Source organism: Heterodontus francisci, chromosome 9 (genome assembly GCF_036365525.1).
Source record: "Heterodontus francisci isolate sHetFra1 chromosome 9, sHetFra1.hap1, whole genome shotgun sequence".
Lineage (NCBI taxonomy): Eukaryota > Metazoa > Chordata > Chondrichthyes > Heterodontiformes > Heterodontidae > Heterodontus > Heterodontus francisci.
The window spans coordinates 11,100,515-11,125,107 of NC_090379.1; the positions used below are offsets into that span (position 1 = coordinate 11,100,515).

The window sequence follows — 24,593 nt, forward strand, 5'->3', positions numbered from 1 at the left end:
ACAAAGATAATTACAGCACAGGAACAGGCCCTTCGGCCCTCCAAGCCTGCGCCGATCCAGATCCTCTCTCTAAACATGTCGCCTATTTTCTAAGGTTCTGTATCTCTTTTCTTCCTGCCCATTCATGTATCTGTCTAGATACATCTTAAAAGACTCCATCGTGCCCGCATCTACCACCTCCGCTGGCAATGCGTTCCAGGTGCCCACCACCCTCTGCGTAAAGAGAGGAGCAGCGAGGGAGGGAGCGGAGCGGCGAGTGGGGGAGCAGAGCGGCCGAAAGAGCGGAGCAGCGAGGGGGGGAGCCGAGCGGCCGGTGAGAGCGGAGCAGTGAGGGGGGGAGTGGGGGAGTAGAGCGGGCGAAGGAGCGGAGCAGCGAGTGGGGGAGCAGAGCGGGCGGAGAGAGCGGAGCAGTGAGGGGGGGAGCGGAGCAGCGAGTGGGGGAGCAGAGCGGGCGAAAGAGCAGAGCAGCGAGTGGGGGAGCGGAGCGGCCGGAGAGAGCGGAGCAGTGAGGGGGGGAGCGGAGCGGCCGGAGAGCGCGGAGCAGCGAGGGGGGGAGCGGAGCAGGCAAAAGAGCAGAGCAGCGAGGGGGGGAGCGGAGCGGGCAAAAGAGCAGAGCAGCGAGGGGGGGACCGGAGCGGGTAAAAGAGCAGAGCAGCGAGGGGGGGAGCGGAGCGGAGCAGCGAGTGGGGAAGCAGAGCGGGCGAAAGAGCAGAGCAGCGAGTGGGGGAGCAGAGCGGCCGGAGAGCGCGGAGCAGCGAGGTGGGGACCGGAGCGGGTGAAAGAACACAGCAGCGAGTGAGGGAGCAGAGCGGAGCAGCGAGGGGGGGAGCGGAGTGGCTGAAAGAGCGGAGCAGCGAGGGGGGGAGCGGAGTAGCGAGTGGGGGAGTGGAGCGGCCGGCGAGAGCAGTGATGGGGGGAGCGGAGTGGCTGAAAGAGCGGAGCAGCGAGTGGGGAAGCAGAGCGGGCGAAAGAGCAGAGCAGCGAGTGGGGGAGCAGAGCGGCCGGAGAGCGCGGAGCAGCGAGGTGGGGAGCGGAGCGGGTGAAAGAACACAGCAGCGAGTGAGGGAGCAGAGCAGAGCAGCGAGGGGGGGGGAGCGGTGCGGCTGAAAGAGCGGAGCAGCGAGGGGGGGAGCGGAGCAGCGAGTGGGGGAGTGGAGCGGCCGGCGAGAGCAGTGATGGGGGGAGCGGAGTGGCCGGAGAGAGCGGAGCAGCGACGGGGAGAGCGGAGCTGCTGGAAGAGCGGAGCAGCGAGAAAGGGGAGCGGAGCGGCCGGACAGAGCCGTGAATGGGGGGAGCGGAACTTGACGCATGGGCGAATACGTTAGCGTTGCATTGCTGTACGCGTAAAGCGCATGCGCAGAGTCTGACCCAGGCGCGTTGCCCGAAGATGCACACGTCACGCGATGACGTCATCAGCGCATATGCTAACTAGTCCTGGCCAGTTGGAACGCAGCGCGCGCGCAGAGAGCAGGAGCCCGTCTGCACATGTGTACACCTTGGTGCAGCCTGATGACGTCAATGGCCGGCTTCGTTGTCAGGAATCACTTTGTTAAAAAATTTTCTTAGATATATATTTAGGAGCAGTTGGATTAATATGGCTGAAAATGGGTTTATCACAAAGAAAACATTTTTAATCGCGGTCAATCTTAAATTACAGAAAATGATTTGTAAAAAAATATACAGAACTGTTTCCTAGTTCTAGTGGGGTACAATAGTTAGTTTCTTACTAAATGTAAAAAAAATTAAATTTGAAAAGCTTTCAAGATGTGTCTGACACTGTCTTTGTGCCCAAAAGAACCAACTTTAATTTTTAGAACCTCCTCAAAGAGCTGCCAATGAGCATGGTTTGCAGAAATTCCCAATGGTGATTAATTCATTCTGGGGTCGTGGCCAGTTTTGCAGACAGGGCAGCTTCTCGCACATGTTTGTTTGTTTAAACTCGTGCAGATGATCGCGAAAATGTAATTGGTGCTTAAAGCTCCTCAAACCTGTGCACCACTTTCAGCTGAATTACGCCAAGGACACTGGTACAGCAGTGGTTCAGTGAGTCAGTTCACCCTCGACCTGGTACTGAGCATCTGCTCGTGAAACTGGCATCATTCAATCCCTAGTCTATGCTGTTGTCCAATAAAGATGACTGACCAGCCTCAGGTGTCACCGGTTTAGTCTCAGGCACTTCTTTTACTTGAAAACGGTAAGCACGATCCAGGTAAATGCACATTGCATAAGTGTATTTAGTTAACAAGCATCCCCCACCATTCATTAACCAAGGAAGTAAGCTGTTCACAACAGGCAAAAGGCACTCGCAAACTCTGCTGTTCCTCTTACCGTTTAACCATAAAACGCACAAAAATGTTAAAGTTCGCCAAGATTAGAACGAAAACAGATTATCTTGTGCAGTTAACTCATCACTGTGTGAACTTGCTGTGCACCAATTGGCTGATGCATTTCCCTACATTACAACAGTGACGATGCTTTGAAAGTACTTCATTGGATGTAAAATGCTTTGGGACATCGAGGTTGTGAAAGGCACTTTGGAAACATGAGTTCTCAAGTCCTTTACACAAGTGCATGCTGTGTGAATCTGCGTATTGAGATCACAGCCCCAGCGATGATGACTGTTGCTTTTTATTTATTAACCAGAAATGCAGTTAACAACATGCGGATTCCCAGTTTAGCCGCATGAGGCTAGTGACTGATGTATTGACCAGCACTGGCTTAGTTTATCTCCAGTGGCCATAACAGCATTGCATCAGTAGCCTGGGTTATTGGGCGGGGTGGGGGGCAAATGTAGTCAGGTCAGTTAGTAACATACTCAAAACGATTGCAGAGCTTCACGACATTGGTTCTGTACTCATCATCCATTCTTCTTCTTTGTCCTCCTTGTCTCGAGAGACAATGGGTAAGTCCCTAGAGGTGGTCAGTGGTTTGTGAAGCAGCGCCTGGAGTGGCTATAAAGGCCAATTCTAGACTGACAGACTTTTCCACAGGTTCTGCAGATAAAATTGTTTGTCGGGGCTGTTACACAGTTGGCTCTCCCCTTGCGCTTCTGTCTTTTTTTCCTGCCAACAGCCAAGTCTCTTCGACTCGCCACACTTTAGCCCCGCCTTTATGGCTGCCCGCCAGCTCTGGCGCTCACTGGCAACTGACTCCCACGACTTGTGATCAGTGTCACAGGACTTCATGTCGCGTTTGCAGACGTCTTTAAAGCGGAGACATGGACGGCCGGTGGGTCTGTTACCAGTGGCGAGCTCGCTGTACAATGTGGCTTTGGGGATCCTGCCATCTTCCATGCAGCTCACATGGCCAAGCCATCTCAAGCGCCGCTGGCTCTGTTGGGTGTATAAGCTGGGGATGTTGGCTGCCTCGAGGACTTCTGCGTTGGAGATATGGTCCTGCCACCTGATGCCAAGGATTCTCCAGAGGCAGTGAAGATGGAATGAATTGAGACGTCGCTCTTGGCTGACATACGTTGTCCAGGCCTCGCTGCCATAGAGCAAGGTACTGAGGACACAGGCTGGATGCACTTGGATTTTTGTGTTCCATGTCAGTGCGCCATTATCCCACACTCTCTTGGCCAGTCTGGACATAGCAGCGGACGCCTTTCCCATGCGCTTGTTGATTTCTGCATCGAGAGACAGGTTACTGGTGATAGTTGAGCCGAGGTAGGTGAACTCTTGAACCACTTCCAGAGCATGGTCGCCAATATTGATGGATGAGGCATTTCTGACGTCCTGTCCCATGATGTTCGTTTTCTTGAGGCTGATGGTTAGGCCAAACTCGTTGCAGGCAGCCACAATCCTGTCGATGAGTCTCTGCAGACACTCTTCAGTGTGGGATGTTAATGCAGCATCGTCAGCAAAGAGGAGTTCCCTGATGAGGCCTTTCTGTACTTTGGTCATCGCTCTTAGACGGGCAAGGTTGAACAACCTGCCATCTGATCATGTGTGGAGGAAAATTCCTTCTTCTGAAGACTTGAACGCATGTGAGAGCAGCAGGGAGAAGAAGATCCCAAACAGTGTAGGTGCGAGGACACAGCCCTGTTTCACGCCACTCAGGATAGGAAAGGGGTCTGATGAGGTGCCGCTATGCTGAATTGTGCCTTTCATATTGTCATGGAATGAGGTGATGATACTTAGTAGCTTTAGTGGACATCCATTAAGGTGCTGTTAATGGTACAGATATTTTTCTGCTCAAACGGTGATATGTGTATGTAATTATGGATACCTAGTTGTAACATTACTGATACAGGGGCAGCTCCTTCTCTGACTGTTGTCAAATCATCCCAGAATGAAAAAAGTGGGTATATGAGAGGGTGTGCCTTCTCTCTCACTTACACGTACGTATGCTCGAGAGAGAACATGAACGGGAGAGAACGAGAGTGAAATTATGCACGTTTTTATTCATTCATGGGATGTGAGCATTGCTGCCAATATTGCCCATCCCAAATTGCCCTTGAGAAGGTGGTGGTAAGCTGCTTTCTTGAACTGCTGCAGTCCATGTGAGGTAGGTACACCCACAGTACTGTTAGGAAGGGAGTTCCAGGATTTTGACCCAGCGACAGTGAAGGAACGGCGATATAGTTCCAAGTCAGAATGGTGTGTGACTTGGAGGGGAACTTGCAGGTGGTGGGGTACCCATGCATTTGCTGCCCTTGTCCTTCTGGTGGTAGAGGTCGTAGTTTTGGAAGGTGCTATCTAAGGAGCCTTGTTGCGTTGCTGCAGTGCATCTTGTAGATGGTACACACTGTTGCCATTGTGTGCTGGTGGTGGAGGGAGTGAATGTTTGTGGATGGGGTGCCAATCAAGCGGGCTGCTTTGTCCTGGGTGGTGTCAAGCTTCTTGAGGTTTGTTGGAGCTGCACCCATCCAGGCAAGTGGAGAGTATTCCATCACACTCCTGACTTGTGCCTTGTAGATGGTGGAGAAGCTTTGGGGAGTCAGGAGGTGAGTTACTCACCGCAGGATTCCCAGCCTCTGACCTGCTCTTGTAGCCACAGTATTTATATGGCTACTCCAGTTCAGTTACTGGTCAATGGTAACCCCCAGGATGTTGATAATGGGAATTAAGCAATTGTAATGCCATTGAATGTCAAGGGGAGATGGTTAGATTCTCTTGTTGGAGATGGTCATTGCCTGGCACTTGTGTGGCCCGAATGTTACTTGCTACTTATCAGCCCAAGCCTGGATATTGTCCAGGTCTTGCTGCATTTCTACACTGACTGCTTCAGTATCTGAGGAGTCACGAATGTTGCTGAACATTGTGCAAACATCAGCAAACATCCCCACTTCAGACTTTATGATTGAAGGAAGGTCATTGATGAAGCAGCTGAAGATGGTTGGGCCTAGGACACTACCCTGAGGAACTCCTGCAGTGATGTCCTGGGGCTGAGATGATTGACCTCCAACAATCTTCCTTTGCGCCAGGTACGACTCCAACAAGCGGAGAGTTTTCCTCCTGATTCCCATTGACTCCAGTTTTGCTCGGGCTCCTTATTGCCATACTCGGTCAAATGCTGCCTTGATGGCAAGAGCAGTCACTCTCATCTCACCTCTTGAGTTCAGCTCTTTTGTCCATGTTTGAACCAAGGCTGTAATGAGGTCAGGAGCTGAGTGGCCCTGGAGGATCCCAAACTGAGTGTCACTGAGCAGGTTATTGCTAAGCAAGTGCCGCTTGAAAGCACAGTCAAAGACTTTACTGATGATCGAGAGTAGACTGATGAGGCAATAATTGGCCGGGTTGGACTTGTCCTACTTCTTATGTACAGGAGAGTGTGTTGACTCGAATTGGTATTTCCAGAGAATTTCCCAGTTATGACTGAGTATTGGTTTAAAACATGCACAATTCACCCACAGCTGCACTGAAATTAAATTTGGACTGAATCCAGACTTTAGATCAAGTTGTAGTTTTCACATTTTGAGTAAGTGCGTTTAAGCATCATGAGTCACCTTTTGTAGTTGGAACAGGTTGGGAACTGAAAAACCTGGTTGATGTGTCATGGTTTGTGCTGCGAGATTTGGCTGCTGATGAAAAGTGTATTTGAGATAATTGAGAAGTAGTGACAAGGTACAGAAGAAGTTAAAGGATAGGAGGAGAGAGAGAAAGGAAAAGCAAGGTCTGGGGATTAACCGAATACGATAGATTGAGGTGAGTGAGAGAGTAAGGGAGAAAGGCTTCTGGAGAAAATGGGGTGGTCTCCCCAGCACACCCTGGACTCTGCAGCTCCTGAGAGAGATGGTACTGTTCCAAGCAAGTCAAGAAAGACTTACATTTATACAATGCTTTTCACAACCTTAGGAGATCCCAAAGTACTTTACAGCCAAAGAGATACCTTTTGAAATGTTGTCCCTGTTGTAATGTAGGGAAAACCAGCAAAGAAAGGTCCCAAAAACAGCAATGTGATAATGACCAGATAATCTGTTTTAGTGATGTTGGTTGAGAGATAAATATTGGCCAGGACACTGGAGAGAACTCCCCTGCTCTTCTTCAAATATTGCCACAGGATCTTTTACATCCACCTGAAAGGGCAGACCGGGCACTGCTTTAACGTCTCACTGAAAGACGGCACCCCCAACAGTGCAGCATTCCCTCACTACTATACTGGGAGCGTCAGCTTAGATTACGTGCTCAAGTCTCTGGAGTTTGAACCCACAACCTTTGACTCCAAGGTTGAAGATGCTACCCACTGAGCCACGCTGACACCCTGAGCACCTGAGAGAAATCACAATGGTGCAATTCAAACAATTAAAGCCCCAGGAATAAATTACATTAACATCAACAATTGCAACTGGTTACCAATTTCATACTTAAAGGAGATGATTGTGGCTTCAGACATCTCTCAGAAAGGTCTCAAAGCATCTCGCCTGCAATGCTTTACGTAGATGGAAACAGGCCAGTCAGAAGCCCATGAAATTTTCGCCAACCTACATTTAAATAAAAGCAAAATATCACAGATGCTGGAAATCTGAAATAAAAACAAAAATTGCTGGAAATACTCAGCAGGTTGTCAGCATCTGTGGAGAGAGAAGCAGAGTTAACATTTCAGGTCAGTGAACCTTCATCAGAATTGGGAAAAGTTAGAAATGTCATAGGTTTTAAGCAAATAAAGTAGAGTTGGGGCAAAAGATAACAAAAGGGAAGGTGTTGATAGGACAGAGGGTCACAGAGAATAACTGACCAGAAGATCATTGAGCAAAGGCAAAGGGTGTGTTCATGGTGTGGTGAAAGATAAAGCGTTAGTGCAGAGAGGGTGTTAAATAATAGAATAATGTACAGTCCTAACCAAAAGCACAAACATGGAAAAGAAAGTGGGCAGGCACATGGTAAAAAAATTGAACGATGAAACAAACTAAAATAAAAAGTAAAAATAAAAATGGAGGGCCCGTCATGCTCTGAAATGATTGAATTCAATGATCAGTCCGGTAGGCTGTAGCGTGCCTAATCGGTAAATGAGATGCTGTTGCTCGAGCTTGCGTTGATGTTCACTGGAACACTGCAGCAATCCCAGGACAGAGATGTGGGCAAAAGAGCAGGAGGGTGTGTTGAAATGGCCAGCAACCGGAAGCTTGGGGTCATGTTTTCGTTTATTTAGCACTTTTTAATGTAGTAAAACATTGCCAGGATCTTCAAAAGAGTGATTACCAAACAAAATTTGGCACCTAGTCACGTAAGCAGATATGAGAACAGGTAACCAAAAGCTTTGTTAGAGGTTGGTTTTAAGGATGAGAGAGAGGTAGAGAGGCGGGGAGGTTTGGGGGGGGGGGGGGGGGGGAATTCCAGATCTTTTGGCCGAGGCTGCCGACGGGACGGCCGGTAATGTCCAATAGGATGGTCCTCCTAACACTGTACCGTGCCTTCAGTGCTACAGTGCCGTATCAGGCTAGGTTGGTGTTCAAGTCAAGAACGACTCAACAGACAAGAATGCTCCCCCTGGATAAGCAGACTGTACTCTATAGTTACGCAGGAGAGTAGCAAATGAAGATTCCTTAGACAGACAAAACAATAGTACATGTAATTTTGTAAGGTGACGTCACAATTCCTGGCCAGAATGGAGATGTTTGGGTAATTTTCCTCATTAATCACATCACATTTGGAGACCCTGCTGCTGTAAATGATTGGGATTGATTTTGCCCATGTCATTTGTATTATGTAACTATCCCCCATTCAGTGCATTTTGCTGGAGGATTAATCTTGTTTTTACTGTAGTTTCAGGCATGAGTTCTGTTTGCTGTAATCTGTCACGGCTCTATTTTAATAAACTTTGTTGCTAAGTGTAGATAGACTTAAATAAAGACAGGAAATGCTGGAAATACTCAGCAGGTCTGGCAGCATCCGTGGAGAGAGAAGCAGAGTTAACGTTTCGGGTCAGTGACCCTTGTCTTTATTTCAGATTTCCAGCATCCGCAGTATTTTGCTTTTATTTTAGTGGATAGACTTAGTTTGCTATAAAATAGACTGTTTGCTGAAGTCCTGCTCTAAGACCCGCCCTGCCTCCAAGTCATTGGCTGACACTGGTGCCAATACACACTTCAATTTTGTAAAGCGTGGAATAGTATTAAAAGCAGAAAAATGTACCATTATTTGCTTAGGTGGGTGAAGCAACATCAATAACTGATTATTTCTCTTACTTTTTGGCACCTTTCTCCAACAGGTTTTAACTCTGATGACGATCTCCACACACAATCGCTTGAGGTGGAGTTTCCCGATAACAGGAATGCAAGTCTGGGTAGGTCATGGAGTTTTTCCTGCTATATTTTACCAAATGCCAACTAAACAGTTTTAACTGGTTGCAATTCTCATGGAATGAAGTGCATGAGGTAATCCAGTCTGAACTTTTGTTGCGTTCCAAAGAACAGTACAGCACAGGAACAGGCCATTCGGCCCTCCAAGCCTGCGCCGATCTTGATGCCTGCCTAAACTAAAACCTTCTGCACCTCCGGGGACCGTATCCCTCTATTCCCATCCTATTCATGTATTTGTCAAGATGCCTCTTAAACGTCGCTATCGTACCTGCTTCCACCACCTCCCCCGGCAACAAGTTCCAGGCACTCACCACCCTCTGTGTAAAGAACTTGCCTCGCACATCCCCTCTAAACTTTGCCCCTCTCACCTTAAACCTATGTGCCCTAGTAACTGACTCTTCCACCCTGGGAAAAAGCTTCTGACTATCCACTCTGTCCATGCCGCTCATAACTTTGTAAACCTCTATCATGTTGTCCCTCCACCTCCGTCATTCCAGTGAAAACAATCCGAGTTTAACCAACCTCTCCTCATAGCTAATGCCCTCCAGACCAGGCAACATCCTGGTAAACCTCTTCTGTACCCTCGCCAAAGCCTCCATGTCCTTCTGGTAGTGTGGCGACCAGAATTGCACGCAATATTCTTAGTGTGGCCTAACTAAAATTCTGTACAGCTGCAGCATGACTTGCCAATTTTTATACTCTATGCCCCGACCGATGAAGGCAAGCATGCCGTATGCCTTCTTGACTACCTTATCCACCTGCGTTGCCACTTTCATTGACCTGTGGACCTGTACGCCCAGATCTCTCTGCCTGTCAATACTCCTAAGGGTTCTGCCATTTACTGTATACTTCCCACCTGCATTAGATCTTCCAAAATATATTACCTCTCATTTGTCCGGATTAAACTCCATCTGCCATTTCTCCGCCCAAGTCTCCAACCGATCAATATCCTGCTGTATCCTCTGACAATCCTCATCACTGTCTGCAACTCCACCAACCTTTGTGTCGTCCGCAAACTTACTAATCATGTGTAAACAGCTTACAGCGGATGCTATAAAGTGCAGCAAATGTCGTTCTGATCCCCGGATGATCACAGGTCGGGAAGCTGCCCCTACTGATTCTCCCTCTGCGTCTAGAGAAAGAAAGACTTGCATTTCTATAGTGCCTTTCACATCCTCAGGTTGTCCCAAAGCGCTTCACAGCCAATGAATTACTTTTTGAGGTGTGGTCACTGTTGTAATATAGGAACCATGGCAGCCAATCTGTGCACAGCAAGCTCCCACAAACAGCAATGTGCTAATGACCTGATCTTTTTTTTAAGTGATGTTGATTGAAGGCTAAATATTGGCCCCAGGACAGGAGGGGGAACTCTGCTCCTCCTTTGATTTATGGTGGGATCTCTTACATCCACCTGAGAGGGCTGATGGAGCCTAGGTTTAACGTCTCGTCTGAAAGACAACAACCCAAACAGTGCAGCCTGGAAAGAGAAGATCAGCCTGGGTGAAAGCCCCAGTAGATGATGTGCCTTTTAATCAGGTGTCTCGATCAATACTGCTGCTTTTTTTTTCAGTCAATCACAGTAGCTAATTTGTGCACAGTAGAGTCCCAAAGACAGAGGTGAGGTAGTGACCAGCCTGACTAACTAGTGGCTGTTTTTTGAGTGATGTTGATTGAAAGAATATTATCAGCCAGAGGGAGAACTCCTTGTTCTTCTTCGAATTAATGACATGGGATCTTTTACATCCCCCTGAGAGGGCAGACAGTGCCTCTAATTGACATCCCTCATCCGAAAGACGGCACCTCCAACAGTGCAGCACTCCCTCAGTGCTGAACTGGTCAGCCTATATTATGCACTCAAGCCTCTGTAGTAGGACTTGAATCCACAACCTCGTAAATCAGAGGCGAGAGTGCCTGTCTAACCAGTGACTGCTTTGAGTTATGACAATTGTTCTTGGCAGAGGATAAAAATGACTGGTTATTTCTCTTGCAATCTGGAGGCTCAGCAGTTTGGAGAGTACTTGCAATAGTTCCAACACGGTCTCCCTGCCAAAATGCTAAATGTAACTGAACGCTTCACTCAAATAAGCCTTCAAAACGTCTGTAAGTTTAGCCACTGGCTGCCAGCCCTTCCAAAAGAAAACAAGCCTCATAGATCCCAATGGAGGCTGTTTTTCTAATGTACACAACACCTACTTATAAAGCACCTCCATGTCAGTTGGTCACTGGTCAGAGGTCTTCACATTGCTGTTTTGCTCTTTTATTGGTTCCCAGTTTGCAACAGTGATATAACCTGTTGGAACTCCAGAACTATCGCTATGCTTCAGTTGGCTATGCATTTTCAGATCTTTAGTCGCTTAACATTAAATCCTACACATGCACTGTTTTCTTCACATGGGTCTCCTGTAGATGGGGTGAAAGAGAGGGGGTTGTGGGATTAGTGTGAACAGCAGCAAGTTGAAATTTAGCTTGTCTGAGGATTTCTGCTTCTGTACCTGAATTTTAGAGAGGTCTGTGTTCACACTTCAATAACAGCAACTTGCATTTATATAGCACCTTTAATGCAGCAAAAACATCCCACAGTGCTTCACAGGAGTGTTTAAAAAGTGCGTTATTCACCCCCTGGAGATGGTCTGACTTAAAAATCCAAGTACTCATTGAAAGTAGTCCCAATCCCAGGACCAGGTCAAAAGAGGTTCCGGAGACTGAAAATTAATTCTCGCGTGGAATTAGATAGAACATGCAGCACAAACAGGCCATTCGGCCCAGCCCGTCCATGCCAGCGTTTAGGTTCCACTCGAGCCTCCTCCCATCCTTCCTCATCTCACTTGACCAGCATAATCCTATATTCCCTCATTTGCTTATCTAGCCTCCCCTTAAATGCATATTCTTCTAAAATTATAAATAAGATTTAAAGTACAATCACCTAGCCAAGCCATCACTTTCCACAACTCGTGACTGCCTCAGTCGTGGATTTCCCCACTTCAAGATTTCTTTCATCCGTTCCTAACTCTGAGCATCCAACACATCTATTATTATTATTATTATTCATTCTCGGGCTGCAGGTGTTGCAGGCAAGGCTGGCATTTATTGTCCAGCACTAGATGCCCAACTAAATTATTGCTAGGCCATTTCAGAGGGCATTTGAGTCATCCACATTGCTGTGGGTCTGAAGTCACATGTAGGCCAGACCAGGTCAGGACAGCAGATTTCCTTCCCTAAAGGACATTAGTGAACCAGATGGGCTTTTTGCAACAATCTGACAGCTTCATGGTCACTTTAATTGATACCAGATAAATATTTAAAATCATAGAATGATACAGCACAGCTAGAGGCCATTCTGCCCAATGTGCTTATGCTGACTCTTTGCTGGAGCTATTGGATTAGTCCCACTCCCCTGCTCTTTCCCCATAGCCCTGTAAATGTTGCCCCCTCAAGCACTTATCCAATTCCCTTTTGAAAGTTATTATTGAATCTGCTTCCACCACCCTTTCAGGCAGCGCGTTCCAGATCATAACAATCGCTGTGTAAGAAAAAAAGTTTTCTCATGTCGCTTATTTTTTTTATCAAATCAGCTTAAACCTGTGTCCTCTAGTTATCGACCCTTCAGCGATAGGAAGCAGTTTCTCTTTATTTACTCTATCAAAACTGCTCATGATTTCAAACACCTCTTATAAATCTCCTCTTAACCTTCTTTGCTCTAACGAAAGAAGTTTCCAGATCTTTTTAAACTGAATTCAAATGTTCAAACTTCGAATGGTGGGATTGGAGTTTGCATTCTATTAATACCTCCTCACTATCATAGTGTTGACGTTCATTGTATACTTGACTTTAACTCTTTTAACAGGTGCTACAGACCCTACTGATAGCAGACTGGAGAGCCACAGCAGTGATGATCTTGTGCCTAGTCAAGACGTTGGAGCTGGTCCCAAAGAAAACTATCTTTATGGTTCCAGTTCGGTTCTGCTTGCCGCAAGCAAATCGGACCCCATGATATCACGGAGAAGCCCAGGATCCTACAGCACGCTACAGAGGGTGCAGGAGAGCCATATTCCCAGCCGGACCAGGACATCCTCACCTGGCAGTGAAATGGTGACATTGGAGGAGTTTCTACAGGAGAGTGGTCAGTCGCCAAGCAATGTAAGTAATGCTCCAGAGTCATAGCCAAAAAGCGGTCACCATCTGCCCTGTCAATGTGCTACCTTGTCATCTATGCTGGGCTTTCTTTCCAACAGCTGAAAGTAGTGCCCACATTCTACATGAGTCAACCTTCTTTGTCCTTTTTACTGTCCCAATGAAAGGGAGAGACTTGCATTTATATAGCAACTCAGTTAACCCTCCCAAATGTCTGAGTGCATTGAAGTGCAGTGCATGTTCAATCATTTTGTGTAGAACTCGATGTCCTCAAATACCAGTGAGAAGGATGATCAGTATTTTTGTTGTGATTGAACACTTGGCCATGACACTGGGAGAACAACACCCCAGCCCCAGCCCCGACTTATCAAATACTGCCGTGAGATCTTTCAAACGCCCTGTACTCCTTCAAGTAGTGCCAAGTGTTATTTAGGACATCCTACTCTCCTTTGAATAGTGCCATGACATCTTTTGTCACCGAATCAGAAGGGCAACGTAGCACTCCCTCAGTTTTGGTTATCGGTTCAAATTCCTGTATGGAGCTTAAACCCATTAGGAGACGATCTGCATTTAAATCGTGCCTGTAATCACCTCAAAACATCCCAATAAAATTTGCAGCCAATGTAGAATTTCTGAAGTGTAGTCACTATTGTAATGTATGGAGCAGCTAATTTGTGTACAGCAAGATCCCACAAACAGCAATGTGATGATGACCAGCTAATCGATCTTTTTAGTGATGTTGATTGAGGGACATCACGGAGAACTCCCCTGCACCTCTTCAAAATAGCACATGCGGTCTAGTACGTCCATCTGAGGGAGCAGACGGGGGGGGGAGTCTCGGTTTAACATCTCATCCAAACTCTGGCACCTCCGAAAGTGCAGCGCTGGTACGTTATTTATTTTTCATTCACGGGCTGTAAGCATCACTAGCAAGGTCAGCATTTATTGCCCATCCCTAATTGCCCTTGAGAAGGTGGTGGTGAGCTGCCATCTTGAACCGCTGCAGTCCATGTTGGGTAGGTAGATCCACAGTATTGTTGGGAATAGAGTTCCAGGATTTTGACCCAGCGACAGTGAAGGAACAATGATATAGTTCCAAGTTAGGATGGTGTGTGACTTGGAGGGGAACTTGCGGATAGTGATGTTCTACTGAGACAGTTAGTCCAGCTTGTGTGCTCAAGTCTCTGGAGTGCAGCTCAAACCCACAGCCTTCTGACTACAGACTGGACAGTGTGACCCACAGAGCCATGGTTTTAATGGTCAGCATCAGGAAAGGAAGGATCGTGAAAGCTGCTGAATAGTTGCCACAGCTTCCTCTAGCCTGACAGCATTACCGAGCCTGGTAACTCCAGTCTCACACGACACTGCTGACTCGTGTCTGCTGGTTAACTGGAGCTACTCTTTCAGCAATGCCTACATTCTAGGAATAATAAAAGAACTAAATGACGCGACAGACCACAGTGCCAGGAATATACTTCTCTGATTAAGCTTTGAAGTTGCAGTTTGAGTCACTGTTACGGCACCCAGTCTGTGTATAGTAAATGTGAGTGTAACGGTTGGTCACAGATCTGCTGGGAGCTGAAGATTTAAAAAGACTAAAGCCCTTTTCCATTAGAGAGGACAACAACTTACATTTAAATGGAATCATAGAATGGAACCTCGACGCCATTTTCTTGTACTATCCCCATATCCCTTGCTATCTTAGTATCTAGAAATCTATCGGTCTATAGTCATAGAAGGTGCCATTTGGCCCACTGTGCCTGTGTCGGCTTTTTGAAAGAGCTATCTGATTTGTCCCACTCCCCTGCTCTTTCCTCATGGCCCTGCAACCTTTTCCCCTTCAAGTATTTATCCAATTTCCTTTTGAAAGTTACTATTGAATCTGCTTCCACTGCCCTTTCAGGCAGCGCGTTCCAGATCCTAACCCCTGTTGTGTGAAAATATTTTTCCTTATGCCGCCTCTGCTTCTTTTTCCAATCACCTGAAAACTATACTCTTTCCTTATCGACCCTTCCGTCATTGAAAACAGGTTCTTTTTGTCTCTCTGTCTAAACCCTTCATGATTTTAAACACAATCTCCTCTTAGCCTTCTCTACTTTAAGGGGAACGACCAGAGCTTCTCCAGTCCGTTCCTCATCCCTGAAACCATTCTAGTGAATTCCATCTGCACCCTTTCAAAGCCACTGTAAAGTGCTAAGAGCATAAGGAATAGGATCAAGAGTAAACCATTCGGCCCATCAGGTCTGCTGCACCATTCAACTAGATCATGGCTGATCTTTTACTCAACTCCACCTTCCTGCACTATTCCCATATTCCTGGATTCCCTCGACATCCAAAAATCTATCGATCTCTGCCTTGAACATACTCAATGACTGAACATTCACAGTTCTCTGTGGGAGAGAATTCCAAAGATTCACAACCTTTGAATGAAGAAATTTCTCCTCATCTCGGTTCTAAATGGCCGACCCCTTATCCTGAGACTGTGACCCCTAGTTCTCGACTCCCCAGCGAGGGGAAAGATCCTCCCAGCATCTATCCTGTCAACCCCCTGAAGAATTTTATATGTTTCAATTAAATCACCCCTCATTCTTCTAACTCCAGGGAGAATAGACCTAGCCTGCTTAATCTCTCCTGTTAGGACAATCCCTCATTCCAGGAATTAGTCTGGAGAACATTTGTTGCACACTCTTGAAGGCAAGTACATCCTTCCGAAGGTAAGGAGACCACAACTGTACACACTACTCACAGATGTGGTCTCATCAAGGCCCAGATTATAGTAAGACTTTGTTACTCTATTACTCCCATCCCTTTGTAATAAAGGCTAACATAACTTTTGCTTTCCTAATTGCTTGCTCTACCTGCATGTTAACTTTGTGATTCATGTACAAGGACACCCAGGTCTCTCAACTTTTAAAAATATTCTGTTGTTTCATATTTTTCTACCAACGTGGATGACTTCACACTTCACCATATTATATTCTATCTGCAATGTCCTTGCCCACTCACCCAACCTGTCCATATCCCTCTGCAGCCTTTTTGTGTCCTCCTTGCCCCTTACTTCCCCACCAAAATTTGTATTGTCTGCAAACTTCGATGCTCTGGCTCTGAAGTCACATTCAGGCCACATCAGGTAAGGACAGCAATGTGGTTGACTCTTAACTTCCCTCTGAAATGGCCCAGCAGGCCACACAGTTGTACCAAATTGCTGGAGAAAAGTCGAAAAGGAATGAAACTGAATGGTCCACCCGGCATCGACCTCAGCACTGGAAACAATGGCAAACCCAGCCCTGCCGAACCTGCAAAGTCCTCCTTACTAACATCTGGGGACTTCTGCTGAAATTGGGAGAGCTGTCCCACAGACTAGTCAAGCAACAGCCTGACATAGTCATACTCACGGAATCATACCTTACAGACAATGTCCCAAACGCCACCATCACCATTCCTGGGTATGTTCTGTCTCACCGAGAGGACAGACCCAGCAGAGGTGGCGGCACAGTGGTATACAGTAGGGAGGGAGTTGCCCTGGGATTCCTCAACATCGACTCCAGACCCCATGAAGTCTCATGGCATCAGGTCAAATATGGGCAAGGAAACCCCCTGCTGATTACCACCTACCCTACTCCTCAACCCCCATTCCCTGCACCCCGCCAATCAGCTGATGAATCAGCACTCCTCCATGTTGAACACCACTTGGAGGAAGCACTGAGGGTTGTGAGAGCACAGAATGTACTCTGGGTGGGGGACCTCAATGTGCATCACTAAGAGTGGCTCGGTAGCACCACTACTGACCGAGCTAGCTGAGCCCTAAAGGACATAGCTGCTAGACTGGGTCTGCCGGACTTCAGCCAATTCAATTCACTCCACGTGATATCAAGAAATGGCTGAAGGCACTGGATATTGAACTGGCTACACCCCTAGCCAGGCTGTTCAAGTACAGCTACAATACTGGCATCTACCCAGCAGTGTGGAAAATTGCCCATGTATGTCCTGTGCACAAAAAAGCAGGACAAGTCCAACCAGGCCAATTACCATCCCAGTCTACTCCCTATCATCAGTAAAGTGATGGAAGGTGTTGTTGACAGTGCCATCAAGCGGTACTTGCTCAGCAATAACCTTCTCAGTGGCGTTCAGTTTGGGTTCTGCCAGGGCCACTCAGCTCCTGACCTCATTACAGTCTTGGTTCAAACATGGACAAAAGAGCTGAACTCAAGAGATGAGGTGAGAGTGACTGCCCTTGACATCAGGGCAGCATTTGACCGAGTATGGCATCAAGGAGCCCTAGCTAAACTGGACTCAGTGGGAATTGGAGGGAAAACTTTCCGCTGGTTGGAGTCATATCTAATGCAAAGGAAGATGGTTGTAGTTGTTTGAGGTCAATCATCTCAATCCCAGGACATCACTGCAGGAGTTCCTCAGGGTAGCCTCCTAGGCCCAACCATTTTCAGCTGCTTCATCAATGGCCTTCCTTCAATCATAAGGTCAGAAGTGGAGATGTTCGCTGATAATTTTCAGCACCATTCACGATTCCTCAGATACTGAAGGAGTCCGTGTGGAAATGCAACAAGACCTGGACAATATCCAGGCTTGGGCTGATAAGTGGCAAGTAACATTCGGGCCACACAAGTGACAGACAATGACCATCTCCAACAAGAGAGAATCCATCATTCGCCCCTTGACATTTAATGGCATTATGATCACTGAATCCCCCACTATCAACATCCTAGGATCACCATTCACCAGAAATTGACTAACCAAGTAGTCAGCACCTTTACTGTCGATCATTGCTGTTCACCAGCAAAAAGGTGATATTGCAGCACCTGGTGACAGTGCTAGAATTGCAACTTGACAGGCTCTGCGAGAACACAGCTACCTGTTACACTTCTTTGCGCACTCTCTTGCTGTAAATGCTGCACCCTTTTCCCCTCATTTCTTTATCTCTCGCACCTGCCCCATTTACCACAGTTTCCACCGCAGCATTTCTGTATTCTCCTTCACTTTCGTCCATCGGGCTTTCTGTTGACAGGATTGTGTCTGGCCCATTTCCTGTGGCTCAGCTCTCAACCCACCGCCCCCTCTTACCAGCCTCAGCACAGATCATCTTCCAACACCTACATTATCCCAACCTCAAAAGTATTATTTTCCCTCCTCCCCTATCCCCTCCACTTTTCCCAGACGGACATACCTTCCGAGATATCCTTGCTCTTGCACCACCTCAGCTTTGATGAGACATTAATTGGAGGCTCCGTCTTCCCTTTCAGATGGACATAAAAGATCCCATGACAGAGCAGGGGAGTTCTCCCCGGTGCATGCTTTGTTTTCCTACAATATAACAGCAACTACACTTCAAAAAGTACTTCATGGGCTGTGAGGTAAAGGTCTGTTGCCTGACCCGAACTTGACGGGACCCGATGTCATGTGTCGTGTTGGGTTGGGCCCCTCTTCCGGATCCGGTTCTCTGGCTCGGGTCGGGCCGAGTCCAGGTCGGATTGGGTTGAGTTGGGCCGGGCTGAACACACGCGGTAAGTGCTCTGCTGGTATGTATTGAAATTAAAAAACTTACCTGAGCTGGGAGTGCAGGACGAAACTGAGTCTTGCAGTGAGCGAGTGACGTCACCATGACATCATCACGCATGCGCTGCAGCTTCTTGGTGGTTCTGAGTTGGGAGGTAAGTAAAGGGACGGTCGGGTTGGGCTCGGGTCGGGTCAGGCTCGGGGCAAAATAGGAGGTTACTCGGGTCGGGCTTGGGCCCACTGTGTTTCCGTCTGGTTCGGGTCAGGTTCTTTTTTCCGACCTGAGCAAACCTTTACTGTGAGGCACTTCAGAGCATTCTGAAATTAGGAAAGGCGCTACAGAAATGCATGTTTTTTTCTTTTCTTCAGCCTCTCCCATTGCATATGTTGACAGCGAAACCACATTACCAGGTGATCATAGTGAGCAGACTTAGTATTGCTAAATCACATTCCCTTTCCAGCAGTGGCATGTCCAATCTAACATCTGAGACACACGTAGAAAACCCATTTAGCTTCCATTTAAAGATTTTTTTTTTAACCTGTTGTGACTCAACAAGGGTGTTGAGAATGCAAGAACTCTTGGTTATTTTGGGGATTTCCTGAATGCAGTCAGACAGGAGTCATGATTCCTATCTGGTGTGTTTCAGTGTGTTATATCTTGAAGGGTAGACATCCTCATATCAGCCCTGCAGGATAGTGAGTCTCATTTATGGAGGACATTGGCCAGAAATTTTTTTTCTCAAACCCAAACTTCTCCTGTTTGTTCCTCATCCCTGAAACCATTCTAGTAAATTTCTTCTGTACCCTCTCAAAGCAACTGTAAAATGCTAAGAAGAGAAGCAATAGAATCAGCCTCTCGAATCTGCCCCACCATTCAATAAGATTAGGGCTGATTAACTACTCAACTCCACCTTCCCACACTATTCCCATATCCCTGGATTCCCTTGGCAGCCAAAATCTATTGATCCCTGTCTTGAATATACTCAATGACTGAGCATCCACAGCTCTCTGGGGTAGAGAATTCCAAAGATTTCCAACCTTTTTGAGTAAAGACATTTCTCCTCATCTCAGTTCGAAATGGCTGACCCCTTATCCTGATACTGTGGACCCTAGTTCCAGACTGACCAAGATGGCTCCTGGGCTGTAAGCTCCCTTGCTGTTCAACGATATCCATGGCCATCTGCTCCCATTCCTAGTGTTTTCTCCCCCAATCTGCCCTCTTAAACTGTTTAAACTCCCCTGGCTCTTTAAATCAGTTCATTTTAGCCCTAACTAAAGGCTAACAGTTAGTTTAGTGTATGTTACCTGGGCCCACTGCCCTCCCCCAGCCACACCTGCTCTTTGTTTTCTCAATGAAATTGATCCGGACAAAACTGACGAGCACAGCTGTTGATACTTTAATCTCCGATCCTGCTGTCTTCACTGCCCAGAGAGTCTGCGGCCACGGCGTGCGGTAAGTCCATTGAGGTGAAGAAGGAGCAGCAGGACCCGAGGGAAGCCTTGAGAAAAGGTGCCCCGAGCACCCAAAAAATCCAGGAACGGCCCCCCGGCCGCAACTTCAAAGGGCCCGCGGGGGATGGCTCGGAGAGCATCTGCAGCGCACTGTCGGCAATGCTACATGCCTTTATTTAAACCACTGCAAAAAAACCCTTAGCAAATGTAATCACCTCTGTAAGTCTGCCAAAAGATGTTTCACCTCCCGAAGGACGTGGATGAGCTTTCCGGACGTCGATGGTGGGCACTGAGGAAATGGCTTATTACCTGCACCCGCTTTCTACCCCTCCCCTTTCCCCTCCCCGTCCCCTTCCCTGCTCCACCCTCTCAGCTCACCCCCTCACAACCCCGTCCCAGCCCTTCCCCTGCACTCCCCCCCACCCCCCTACAGCCCCCTTCCCAGCTCCCCCTCGCACCCCCCTCCCTCCACCCCTCCCCCTCGCATCCCCTCCACCCACCGGCACCATCCTACTCCTGTGTAGGGGCCCAAACAACCCCACTGCCTTGTGGGCGTCTCGGGAGAGACCAAGGCGAAGGGAGTAAACCCTAACAGAAAATCTGGAGCGGAAGCCCGTAGGCAGTCATGTGTCACCTTTGGCATGTTTCCGGCAGTTCCTGCAGCCATACTGGTGCCAAACGTCGTGCCCTGCACTCCTTTGGACCCCACCAGAAAGGCCGAGAGGGGGGTTCTGACGACTGGGCAACTCTCAACCTCCATACATTTGCCCAGGCATGTGCCATGGAGAGGTCAATCCATAGTCGCCTCACAGCGACTGAAACAACACGGAAGGCAGCAGTTACGGGTTATAAGTCCAGATAAATTGGAGTAGAAACTGGGCGCCCCGGGTTGCCTTTGTTGGTGGGAGAGGTCATTGCACCTCACTGGACAGCTACCGCCTGCCTCAAACCGGGCAGCCCCTGGTCAATAAGGTTCTGTCCCGTCACAGTCTACCTGCTTCAATGGGTGCTTGGAGCTCAGGGTCATTGCCCGAAAGGTGGACTGAAACACCGCACCAAACAACACGAAAAAGGAAAGAAGGTATCAGCCCTTTGCTTTGCAAGCTGGAACGTCAGAACTATGTGTCCTGGCCTGTCGGAAGACCTTACACAAATCAACGATTCTCGGAAGACCGCCATCATTAACAACGAACTCAGTAGACTCAATGTAGACATTGCAGCACTTCAGGAGTCTCGCCTCCCCGCGAGTGGATCTCTAGCAGAGCAAGACTACACCTTCTTCTGGCAGGTTAGGGATCCTGAAGAACCAAGACAGCATGGAGTGGGCTTCGCCATCAGAAACTCCTTGCTCAGCATGATAGAGCCTACCTCAAATGGCTCGGAATGCATACTGTCCATCCAACTGCTCACCGCCTCTGGTCCAGTACACCTCAGCATCTATGCTCCAACACTCTGCTCCCACCTGAAGCTAAAGATCAGTTCTACGAGGAACTCCATAACATCATTAGCAGCATCCCCAACACCGAACACCTATTCCTGCTGGGGGACTTTAATGCCAGGGTTGGGGCCGACCATGACTCATGGCCCTCCTGCCTTGGGTGCTATGGCGTTGGAAGGATGAATGAGAACGGGCAGAGACTGCTTGAGTTGTGTACCTATCATAACCTCTGCATCACCAACTCGTTCTTTCACACTAAACCCTGTCATCAGGTTTCATGGAGGCACCCAAGATCGCGTCGTTGGCAGCAGCTGGACTTCATTGTCACAAGGCGAGCCGCCTTAAACAGTGTTCAAATCACACGCGGCTTCCACAGTGCGGACTGCGACACCGACCACTCCCTGGTGTGCAGCAAGGTTAGACTCAGACCAAAGAAGTTACATCATTCCAAGCAGAAGGGCCACCCGCGCATCAACACGAGCAGAATTTCTCACCCACAGCTGTTACAAAAATTTCTAAATTCACTTGGAACAGCCCTTCAAAACACTCCCACAGGGGATGCTGAGACCAAGTGGGCCCACATCAGAGACGCCATCTATGAGTCAACTTTGACCACCTACGGCAAAAGTGCGAAGAGAAATGCAGACTGGTTTCAATCTCATAATGAAGAGCTGGAACCTGTCATAGCCGCTAAGCGCATTGCACTTTTGAACTACAAGAAAGCCCCCAGCGATTTAACATCCGCAGCACTTAAAGCAGCCAGAAGCACTGCACAAAGAACAGCCAGGCGCTGCGCAAACGACTACTGGCAACACCTATGCAGTCATATTCAGCTGGCCTCAGACACCGTAAACATCAGAGGAATGTATGATGGTATGAAGAGAGCTCTTGGGCCAACCATCAAGAAGATCGCCCCCCTCAAATCTAAATCAGAGGACATAATCACTGACCAACACAAACAAATGGACCGCTGGGTTGAGCACTACCTAGAACTGTACTCCAGGGTGAATGCTGTCACTGAGACTTCCCTCAATGCAGCCCAGCCTCTACCAGTCATGGATGAGCTGGACATACAGCCAACCAAATCGGAACTCAGTGATGCCATTGATTCTCTAGCCAGCCGGAAAAGCCCCTGGGAAGGACAGCATTACCCCTGAAATAATCAAGAGTGCCAAGCCTGCTATACTCTCAGCACTACATGAACTGCTATGCCTGTGCTGGGACGAGGGAGCAGTACCCCAGGACATGCGCGATGCCAATGTCATCACCCTCTATAAAAACAAAGGTGACCGCGGTGACTGCAACAACTACTGTGGAATCTCCCTGCTCAGCATAGTGGGGAAAGTCTTTGCTCGAGTCGCTCTGAACAGGCTCCAGAAGCTGGCCGAGCACGTCTACCCTGAGGCACAGTGTGGCTTTCGTGCAGAGAGATCGACCGTTGACATGCTGTTCTCCCTTCGTCAGATCCAGGAGAAATGCCGTGAACAACAGATGCCCCTCTACATTGCTTTCATTGATCTCACCAAAGCCTTTGACCTCGTCAGCAGACGAGGTCTCTTCAGACTACTAGAAAAGATTGGATGCCCACCAAAGCTACTAAGTATCATCACCTCATTCCATGACAATATGAAAGGCACAATTCAACATGGTGGCTCCTCATCAGACCCCTTTCCTATCCTGAGTGGCGTGAAACAGGGCTGTGTTCTTGCACCCACACTTTTTGGGATTTTCTTCTCCCTGCTGCTTTCACATGCGTTCAAGTCCTCTGAAGAAGGAATTTTCCTCCACACAAGATCAGGGGGCAGGTTGTTCAACGTTGCCCATCTAAGAGCGAAGTCCAAAGTACGGAAAGTCCTCATCAGGGAACTCCTCTTTAACATCTCACGCTGGAGTGCCTGCAGAGTCTCATCAACAGGTTTGTGGCTGCCTGCAATGAATTTGGCCTACCCATCAGCCTCAAGAAAACGAACATCATGGGGCAGGACGTCAGAAATGCTCCATCCATCAATATTGGCGACCACGCTCTGGAAGTGGTTCAAGAGTTCACCTACCTAGGCTCAACTATCACCAGTAACCTGTCTCTAGATGCAGAAATCAACAAGCGCATGGGAAAGGCTTCCACTGCTATGTCCAGACTGGCCAAGAGAGTGTGGGAAAATGGCGCACTGACACAGAACACAAAAGTCCGAGTGTATCAGGCCTGCGTCCTCAGTACCTTGCTGTATGGCAGCGAGGCCTGGACAACGTATGTCAGCCAAGAGCGACGTCTCAATTCATTCCATCTTCGCTGCCTCCGGAGAATACTTGGCATCAGGTGGCAGGACCATATCTCCAACACAGAAGTCCTCGAGGCGGCCAACATCCCCAACTTGTACACACGACTGAGTCAGCGGCGCTTGAGATGGCTTGGCCATGTGAGCCGCATGGAAGATGGCAGGATCCCCAAAGACACATTGTACAGCGAGCTCGCCACTGGTATCAGACCCACCGGCCGTCCAAGTCTCCGCTTTAAAGACGTCTGCAAACACGACATGAAATCCTGTGACATTGATCACAAGTCGTGGGAGTGAGTTGCCAGCGTTTGCCAGAGCTGGCGGGCAGCCATAAAGACGGGGCTAAAATGTGGCGAGTCGAAGAGACTTAGTAGTTGGCAGGAAAAAAGACAGAGGCGCAAGGGGAGAGCCAACTGTGCAACAGCCCCGACAAACAAATTTCTCTGCAGCACCTGTGGAAGAGCCTGTCACTCTAGAATTGGCCTTTATAGCCACTCCAGGCGCTGCTTCACAAACCACTGACCACCTCCAGGCGCGTATCCTATGTCTCTCGGGATAAGGAGGCCAAAGAATAGTTCTAGAGTCCCCAGCCAGGGGAAACATCCTCCCAGCATCTATCCTGTCAACCCCCTTGAGAATTTTATACATTTCAGTTAAATCTCCTCCCATTCTTCTGAACTCCAGGGCGAATAGGCCTATTCTACTCAATCTCTCCACCACATATTTTCTCACATGATCCCTTCCCCCCACTGTTTAGTTTAAAGCCCTCTCTACCACCTTAGTTATATGACTTGCCAGAACACTGGTCCCAGCATGGTTCACGTGAAGATAATGGTACAGCTCCCACTTTCCCCAGTACTGGTGCCAGTGCCCCCTGAATCAAAACCCATTTCTACCATACTAGTCTTTCAGCCATGCATTCACCTCTCTAATCTTAATACCCTACTTCAATCTGCTTGTGGCTCAGGTAAAAATTCAGGTCTCGCTGCATATTCCCCTCTCTCAGTTTATAGCCGTTCAGATGATAATCTGTCTTCCTGTTTTTGCT

The 24,593-nt window shown here is 48.1% G+C and overlaps 1 protein-coding gene across 2 annotated transcripts in view; it reads left to right on the forward strand.

The window, feature by feature from the left end:
- ccdc88c (coiled-coil domain containing 88C) overlaps positions 1–24,593 on the forward strand; it is a 298,794-nt gene that overhangs the window by 263,718 nt on the left and 10,483 nt on the right. For both annotated transcript variants that reach the window (XM_068038543.1, XM_068038545.1), the window contains 2 exons: positions 8,650–8,724; positions 12,585–12,877. In XM_068038543.1, coding sequence (XP_067894644.1) covers positions 8,650–8,724; positions 12,585–12,877 — 368 coding nt within the window. The remainder of the gene's footprint in view (positions 1–8,649; positions 8,725–12,584; positions 12,878–24,593) is intronic.